This window comes from Linepithema humile, chromosome 6, assembly GCF_040581485.1.
Source record: "Linepithema humile isolate Giens D197 chromosome 6, Lhum_UNIL_v1.0, whole genome shotgun sequence".
In the NCBI taxonomy this organism is placed as follows: Eukaryota; Metazoa; Arthropoda; class Insecta; order Hymenoptera; family Formicidae; genus Linepithema; species Linepithema humile.
Window position 1 is genome coordinate 3,140,897 of NC_090133.1, and position 9,539 is coordinate 3,150,435.

At 41.3% G+C, this 9,539-nt stretch overlaps 1 protein-coding gene across 1 annotated transcript; it reads right to left on the reverse strand.

The window, feature by feature from the left end:
* Positions 1 to 564: 564 nt before the first annotated feature.
* Positions 565 to 9,117, reverse strand: Amun (protein amun). The gene is made up of 4 exons (XM_012364265.2): positions 7,485 to 9,117; positions 4,328 to 4,424; positions 3,598 to 3,913; positions 565 to 3,294 (listed from the first exon to the last, which is right to left on the reverse strand). Exons 1-4 carry the CDS (start codon positions 7,631 to 7,633, stop codon positions 2,828 to 2,830), a joined length of 1,029 nt encoding a protein of 342 aa, XP_012219688.1. The 5' UTR covers positions 7,634 to 9,117; the 3' UTR covers positions 565 to 2,827.
* Positions 9,118 to 9,539: the final 422 nt, after the last annotated feature.

The window sequence follows — 9,539 nt, forward strand, 5'->3', positions numbered from 1 at the left end:
GGTTTCCCATTTGCCACACTCTTGCATGTTTTTCACGCTTTATACAGTCGATACTTTTTTTTAATTGTCCTACAAAAATTATTCGAAGATGCTTTATTCCATTGAAATCTAAGAGCTTAATTTTTTATCAAACTGAAGTTATAAAAATTCAGTGGACAGAATATAATTTAGTGGCGAATTAAAATTAATATATTCCATTAATAGTAAAAATTTTAATTTTACCTTTTGTAGTATAATTAATCGTTATTGTGTTTCAAATAATTGATTTTTACAAAAAATCGAAATGCTTTAAACAGTTAAATGTTGCGAAATAAACCACTAAACAATAGAACGTAAGGAAAAAATAGAAAAATTGACGTAAAAGTTAGATTTGAAAAAACAAAAAATCTGAATTCTAAATTTATTTAAAGAGAATTCGTAAGAAAATTTAGATTTTCACGATTAGATAGTTTCAATAATCAATATTCTTCAAATGAACCGTAGATACGCAAAGTTGTAGATATGCATGCACATAAATATTTATGTGTTGCGTGTCGCAGGTGGACGTTATTTTATTGAGCTTGATCGACTGAAAGCATTACTTTTATTTCCTTCTAAAGTTTTTTTTACTTACAAGGTATTTGGTTTCTCCATGCATCACTGACATGCAGTTTTTTCATTAGGTATATAAATTATGGTAATGATTCGGTACTATAATAATTATAATTATATAATAATTATTATTTATCATTATTATTAATATTAATATTATCATATATTCGCTTTTGTTTTTTTTTTTGCTGCTCACGGAGTGGTTGCTCTCTTCGCCCTCTCTTCACTCACGTATATTTCTCCCTTTCTCTCCCTCCCCTTTTCTTTACAATAATGATCGTCTCTTCCTAAGGAATGATTCGGCAACTCCGCCGTATGTTGATTCACGTCGCGCGAAACTGATAAGACGTGATCGATTATCGAATAACTGAAAATGACGCATGTGAAAATAATACATAATCTTATATATAATCCAAATTTTTAAAGATTCAAACATTCCGATAATTATAAATTAAGTCATTGAATGTTTTCAACATATCTGAAAAAAATTAACGGAATTGCCAAGATCTATTGTTTCTAAATATCCAGAAAGAAGTTTTCTAGTTACACTCATGGAGTTTCACGCCGATATTACATGCGTATAGAATCCTCGAGGCGTCGCTTTGCATGCGATCTTGGAGTAAACAGGAGATAAAAGGCAACCTTTGTTTTTTATTGTTTGCATACTCAATTTTCGTGTACGATGCATACAAAGCTAAAGTTTATATATGTTCTACCAACGAAAATGATGATTGTGTTTACATATAAATACGCAACATCGTTCTACACTTTCTTCCGTGTTTTCGGAAGCAAGTATGAAGCGTGTATGACGTGTTGCGTGTGTATAAATAATTATCGTTCAAATTGCTGGAAATATCACGTACATAAACTGAGCGTGCAAATAATAAAAAGCAAGTTACTCTTCGATCGAAATTTTTCTACCTGTTAATTTAACAGAAAAAAAAATAAAGAAAGAAAATGTGCGTGAGTTTTATCACGATTGAAAATCGCGACGGATGGTTACGGCGGGCGGAGACAAATGGAATACGTCACGAGGGAGTCTCGTTAGGTATTTAAGACGTGGCGACGTCGCGAAGGGTGGATTAGAAAGTGGACGCTGTAAAATGTGTATCAAGGTAGTTTTGCATCATCTTCTTGTTTGTAGAACGGCAGTTGTGTTTGCGTTGAAGAGCGGCGATCGAGGAGCCGTGGAAGATGAAGCGTTCGAGTATATTTGGTTATTTAGCGATTCGAAGATTCAGCAATGTACAAATAACTCGACTTTATTGGCAATCGCAGTATCGAAAAGAAAAATCGAAACATCTCGAGATTCTGAGAACATTTTCATGTTCTGTTAATAATTTTAGACAATTGAAAATTCAAAAGTGCACGGCAAGTTTTTATTCTCTTCGGGTCTAAAAACTCTAATAATTCGAAGAAATCGCAGGATCTTAAGTATACCAAATTACTTCAGAAATTCGCGAGGTATTGATCAAAGAAATAAAAAAATAAAAAAACAATTTGTAAACCCGTCAAGCACTAGAAGTACAAAGACTCATTATTATGAAAGGGTTTGCGAAAGGTCCTTATAACAGCACTGAGTATATATACTTTCACGTTTCCTCGTGCCGCTCCAACATATTTTGTACAGGAGATCCATAATCAAAAGGTGGTGCAAAACTCTTGTTCGCACATGTGTGTGAACACGCGACATATTGTCCAAACAACAACAACAACGAGCAGTCAGCTGCATTACAACTGTGTCATCTGACGCCTGGCATCTAACGAAATGCAGGTTCGTCGGTCACTCAGTAAAAATCGTTAACGGAAATCGGGAGAGGAGCATAAAGAAACAAGACATAACTGTGGGCGAGATGTGGGAAGGATACGAAAAAGGAGAGAAACAAGGTGGGAGGGAAGAATACGAGGATGCTAGAATCCAGCCGTGTCTTCAGAATCCCGCGAATTCTTCTCGCCCGCCTGCCGCATCAAGAAGCCGAGGATGAAGCGAGCGGCCGTGCTCCGTCCAAGCAATCGCGCAATAGAATAATCCATCCATCCATCCGCGTCCGTCCGTCCGTCCGTGCATCCATCTCTACTACCTATCCGTCCGTCCATCCGTCGTCCATCCGTCCGTCGGTCTGTCCATTCGACCGGTGATTCAGAATCGACGACGCGGTGCCGCGATAATCGACAGACTTCTGGCGGGCACGAAAGTGCTGACGCTGTTGCTCGTCGCGTGACCGAGCCGATCGGGTCACTTCTTGCTCTTCTTAGTGGGCGGCTCCTGCGCGTCCTGCGCGTCCTGCGAGTCCTCCTCGGTGTCCTCGCTGTCGGTAGGTCGTGGCGTCGCATTGTTGCTGCTATCGTTGGTAATGAGGGAATCATTCGTGTCTTCGCTAGCGCCTACTACGGCATGATCGCTAGCGGTGATCGGCGTCGCCGGCTTATCCAACGAATCCTCAGTGAAAGACGTCGTCGTGCTATTCTCGTCGATTGCCGCCGGATCGAGCGCCGCCGGCGTGTCTTTACCGTTTGCGACCGTTTCTTGATTGCTGTCGTCTGACGGCTCCGTTGCCTCGCCGTTGCTGGCGCCATGCGAATTACCATTCTCCGTCGAGCCCGGGATGCCGTCAAGCAACTCCGGCTTTAGCTCAGACGCCACGTAATGTGTCCACAGTGCTAGCTCAACTCTGTGTGGGCTCCATGTCTTGCCATTTGACGCTGAAACAAAAACAGAACATATAAAATTTTTTTAATCTTTGAAAGTATTTAAATATTTTTAAACAAGGAATTCCGAAGACGTGGAAATATAAAAAGTGAATATTAAATGTTAAATTCAAGGATGTAATTTATCTGAAATGTTAAGTTACGAAGATATGAAAATCTAAGGACTTTATAATAAAAAAATTATGAGAAATAATATGAGAATCCATTTAAATTCAAGGATTTTATGCAATACACGCGCGACTTATAATTAATCGATGTATATACATGTACGTCCTTAATGATTCATTAATCACTTACTTTGTTTATTCAGCCTCTCGACAGTGTGTTGAATGTGCTGGACGAAATTTAGGTATTCCTTAGTGGTATAATCGATACCCTCAATCTCAGGTATCGCCATCAAACACTCATCAGCCATGAAGGGAGCGTTCTCTGGCGACGCTGCAGCGAGCAAGGCAGAAGCCATTGTGGTACCGACGCCCTTCAGGTTCGACAGTGCCGTGATCGCTTGTTCGAGATTCGGAAGTTTCTTGAACGCTTTCTTCGTTTCTGCCATCACGGCGCGCGGTGTGTTCACCTTCACCAGGTAGGACAGCTGTGGATAGAACTTGCCACGCTGAAAACAAAATGGCGGTCAACCTCGTGAAGCGCTTGGATCTTCGATCATGTCTCGTCCAGGTAGAAAAATCATTTTATTTATATTTAATAAATTACATTAAAATATTATAAGTAAAAATCTATCAAGCCTGAAATCTTCAAGTTCTATATTCAAACAGCTACGAATTTAAAATGTAAAACGTTTTGGATGTAACATCTTCACTCGAAAATTTGCATAAAAATATTATTTTCCACTTAATTAAGAATTCTATTAACGCAACTTTTCATTTATAGGACTATGATTATGTACAGTTTATAAGCAGTTTATAAAATTATTATTTGATACGATGTAATATTTAAGAACTTCATAGTTTCAGATTGAACAGGATCTGACACCAGGATGTATCCTACCAACAGAGAGAAGGCAACTCACTATTTGCTTCCACTTCATCGTTTGCACCAGCTCCTCGTGATTGAGATGCGCATCCTTGCCGCGCGACTTAATCTTCTTCGGAAGCTCATTCTGATACCTGCCGATACAAACAACAAAATCCGGGCGATCAAGATCGATTCAGCGTTCAGGAGCGCGCGCATGCACATATACAACTGCATGCCTACACGTGTGTACGCATGAGCGAACGAACGGGCGTGACGTAATCGTGCCGCCGCTGCGGAATACAGGAATTCGTTAAAGGCTCGATTAAAAATACAAACGCTGCCGCAAGAAGTCTGACACGCCCCTCGTCAATGATTGGAGGATACCCATCTTTATCGCGCACGTGGATCACACGTGGATACGTGCCGTGGCGTTATGTCTTCAATACCCGGTACCGGCTGCAAGATGCAAATACTCAAAACCATGTGGAGAATGAAGGACCGATGTCATAAAAAAGACTCAAGAAACTGAAAGTGTCAAGTGAAGGAAAGTATTGGAGCAATGTTGAGTGAGTTGAGGATTTAAATAGTCTCATAATTTGAAGAATCGATACGATTATAGAAGCAAAAATCAATATATCATACAATTGGGATAATACTTTTTTTTTTATGTTAGCAAATTGTTAGAAAAATCCAAATAATTTTAAAAAATGTTATAAAACAACAATTTTCATAACATATCAAGAAGTTTCCACATTTGCTGCAAAAAAAATTTATATAATTCAGTACATTTCCACAGGATTTCACGAGAAAATCGTTGAATTTTAATTTAATCCAGAAAGTATATTTCAATTTATTCAACAAATAAAAAATAATTAGGATTATTTTTGATAGCTTATAGAAATGCGTGAATAATGAAATTTATTATCATAAAACATGACGGATTTTATCGAGGCTATTTATTCATTTGAGATATTATATGATATATTTAGAACACATAAGCGTATTAAACAAATAGAAGAATCAGAGCATTTGCGCTAAATTTGTACAGCTCTTTTCCAGGCGAAGAATCTATTTTTGAAAGCAATACATGTCCCATTTACCGCATTTGACGTATCTTTAAAATAAATTCTTTCGCTCGATTCTTTTTTTCTACGATCCGCAATTTCAATTTTAGACAAATTTCTATATCCGCATTATTCTTTAATGCGACTCTTTTCAACATCTCTCGTGAAGTCGAGTAGTTATGTTTCACAAAGTTGAAACGCGCGCTGCACCTCGTAATACCGCATATCCGCACACGGCTTGGCACCGTGGAAAAGCAGCCTTGACACAAACTGGCCTCAATGGGAATGAAAACAACGGTACTCTACTTCCCCCGACCCCTCGTCGCCCTCACCCTAGCTTCTGCAACACGGAAGAAACTGGCGCGTGAAGTCCTCCCTTTTCCCTTCTCTTTTACTCGTTCGTTCTGTCATTATCTTGTCTCTCTTTTTCTTTCTGTATCATTCTAGCGTGTATGTCGCTATCGATAAAGTGATTGATCGCACGTGCGGAAGCAAACAACACAAGTTTATCTCTCGCGCAAGATAGGGCGATGAACGAATTAATAAATTTATTCATTGTTTTGTTCTTCTCCGGAATTCTTTTAATAATTCAGTTATTTTTTTAAATTTGTAGAAACTATTTCTAGATTTTTTATTGAACGCGATTGTTAATATTCTACTATCGATTCTATTATTCATATTCATCGTTCTCAAGAAAAATTACTTTCAGGTCACGATAATTTTTAATTTCACAAAGAATATAATTTATTCATTTGGTAACAAATAACTTACTTATTATTTATAATATTGGAAGAATTTTTTGTGAGGTCAATTATTGATTATTTTAGTGATTATTTATAAATAAAAAAATTTTGGTTATTGTTTAACTTGGAATTGTTTATTCTTTTGTTTGTATCTCGAAAATAGTTTTATTAAATTTTTTTATGCAAAAATCTTAAGTGTTAGATTGGTTATCTAAATCTTTTAAAATGTTTAAATATTGAATATTGTATTGAATATTATTGAATATTAATATTGGTTTTATGAAAAATCTTAGATCCAAAGGTCCACAGTTCCAAATGTCCAGTGATCTAAGAATACTATTATTTGGAAAATATAAAAATTTCAAAATATTAGAGTTAACAATAAAATCATTTCATAAATTGTGACTTATAAACTTAGAGTTTATAAACTTATAGTTGCATAAAATTTATAACTGTAAGACTTTTAAGATCTACATTTTCACAAATTTTAATATTTTTTGCATTTCTTTCGTTAAAATAAACTTTTGTACAATATGTTATACTTGAGACTATATGTATAACAAAGATTAATGTTATAATCAATTTATAGCTAATTAAAAATTTTTAAATTAAACTTTTTTAATTGCTCAGATTTTTCTAATATAAAAATATTCTCAAAAAATTTCAAGCAGCTCATTCTTTCAACTTTTCTGTAAGTTTTTAAAAATGCAATTGCTTATATAAAAATAAGGAATCCTATTTACAAGTAACTTCACTATCAATTAATATATACAATCGTATTATAAATTCGAGGTTTACTTATTCTTATATTTTTCCTTTTAGTAAGACAGATTAAAAAAAAAGAATTCTGATTCTGAATCAATTGTTCTTTGCATTAATCTTATTATCTTTTTTCCAACTCCGATAAAATTCTATTAAAAAAAAAAAAAAAAAAAAAAAAAATCCATTACGTTTGCATTTGTTACTCGCTCGCATTTTTCCGTTTGCTTATTCAGATCTCGTCGGAGTATCATTCTCTCGCGGAGCGATTCGCCACGTGACGGCGAGTTTCCACGATGATCCATCGGGGTATAAAGCCCACGATATCTCGGTGGAGTGCGACAAGGGTGACATACGGGTGCGTACACGCGACGTTGCCGCTCCCGCCTCGCTCGCTCGCGGAGAACAGCACGAAGCGGGTTCATTGTCCCGCGTGCGCCCCGTGGTAGAGCGCCGTTTCCTCCCTCGGGCCGCCGTAATGTCGGCCCCGTCAGCGGCGGCAGCGTTTCTCTCTCTCTATCGCGCTCGCCCGCTCGCCCGTTCGCTCTCTCACCGCGCGCGTACACACACACACACACACATACACACACGATAAAATGACAGCGTCGTTGTGCGCCGCCGTCAGAGTACATTTAATGAGACTTACCAGTTATCTAGTTTGATCAGCTCCTCGGGCTTTTTCGATTTATGATCGGCCTTGAGGCGCAACGCCTGCGGGTAAAGTTTGAGAACGTGGTCGAATTGAGTCGCGGTGCCCTCCGCGAAGAAAGTCGCTGTGTCTTTTACGGAAGCCATTGCGATAACGCGGGCTTCGATCGACGGCCGTCGGGGCGCAGCACCAGCGCCTCCTGCTGCCGCTGTTCCGTAAAGCGCCGCGTCCGTCGTCCCCCGTTGTCGCCGCTGCTGGCTGCTGCCGCTGTTACCACCGCCGCCGCCGCCGCTGCCACGGGCGGCGTTGCCGTGTCTCGTCTGCTCTCTGCCGTGGAATCCTACTTCACCCTCGCGAATTCCCTCACCTCAGTGCAGCGCGAGTAAGCGCGTCGCGTGGGAAATCGATGACGGTAGTGGGAGAATGCGTACCGAACGACGTTACGATTCTCTCTCGCGAACAGAGGGGCCCGAGAGAGAGGACGTTATTATATACGAGAAAACAGAAATAAGGAAAACAGCGCACTGTATATGTTACAGCTCGAGGATATTCCTTCCTTTTTCCCTACGCGCGCGGAAAGTACGAACAGGGAGACGAAACGTTACTGCTCGCGATTGAACGTTCTCGACACTGTACGACGTCTCGAGGGAAAATCACACTACCGTAGGAACTCTGTCGAACCTCGCTCGACACTGGCCCGGGTGGGGAGTCGCGACGCGACGTTGCCAACAGACGGCAGCACTGCTCGGGTTGCGCCTCTATCCCCTCCCTAGATTACGCGACTCGCTCCCACCAGAATATCACTGTCTCTCTTATACACCCGCCTCAAGTCCGTGTCACCTCCTACCTCTTTCGCTCGCCAACGGATATATCTGTCACGCTTTCTCCGTCGGTCGCTATACGTTTCTCTCGCTTCTCGACACTCCGTCGCTCCTTCCCCCTCTCCGTCTGGCGACTCTGGAGTCCGTATCTCTCCCACTCGATCGCCGCTTCTTCCGTCTCCCTTCTTCGCCCTGTTCGCGTCCTTTTCCTCGCCACCGCGGTGTCCTTCTCTATTGCTTCTGATTACGTCTATGTATCTTTTATGCGTCTACCTCTCTTTTTTTTTTCTCCCTCACTCACTCTTTCTCCCTTTCTCGCTGTTTCCGTCCCACTCGTGCCTGCAAACCGCGAAATTCGGTCGAATACGCGCGGCGACGTGCCTTCGACACCTTGTGCAGTGCGTCGGAGGGGAGCGTGAGGAGATTCCACGGAGAGGCTCCTTTCTCCACGAGTGCTGCAGCGCGCGCTTCTTCTCTCTTTCTCACGTACGGGAATGCACTCGCTCACTGTCTCTTCGCACGACAATAAGCGTACCAATGTGACTCTGACCGTCGGATTGTCGCGTGCGAATCATCCGTCCGTAGATGTCTGCGGGATGTACAGCGTGATTTCTCGCGCTTACCGGCGCTAACACGAAGGGAGTACACGACAAATACGCACGCGACAAACGCACGGAAAATAACAATGACGTTGAATACGCACGTTTCTCGTACAGCGTTGTGTTCGACCGAAATCGTATTATAAGCTTCGCTCGCTCGATTTACTCACGTCGCCTGGCAGGCGTGTTTCCACGTAAGCGACTGAGGTTACGTCGCGCGACGACCGTCTCATCGACGACGGAGCCAGGGAGCACGGCGATTGGTCGAGCGCACGGCTTCTCTTTCTCGAACTATATTTCTCTCTCTCTCACACACTCCCTCCCCGCCTATCTCTTTCGTTGTCTCGCTCGCTCCGCGTTCGTTCGCTGCTCCGCGTTCACCGCTCGATGTCGATATTTCTTTTTCTTCACGGGAATATCATGACGAGTCTACGACCGCGACGATCATCGATACATTCGCAAATACACCGCTACTGCCTCGACGCTCGCGAAAGGCCACACAGCTACGTGATAACGTGTATTCGCCTGTATGCCCGCTCGTATACGTGTTTGTAATTCGTATACGCGAGCGCGCGCACGTCAACAGAACGAGCGCACCCCTGCTCGTATCTCGGGAAACGGGAACGCGGAGG

Bases quoted from the DNA above. Each gene is read 5' to 3' on its own strand.
- Amun (XM_012364265.2), bottom strand. From the start codon at position 7,633: ATGGCTTCCGTAAAAGACACAGCGACTTTCTTCGCGGAGGGCACCGCG. The intron at 4,425-7,484 runs GTAAGTCTCATT...TTGTATCGGCAG, and splicing joins CTGATCAAACTAGATAACTG to GTATCAGAATGAGCTTCCGA. The intron at 3,295-3,597 runs GTAAGTGATTAA...TTTTTGTTTCAG, and splicing joins CGAGAGGCTGAATAAACAAA to CGTCAAATGGCAAGACATGG.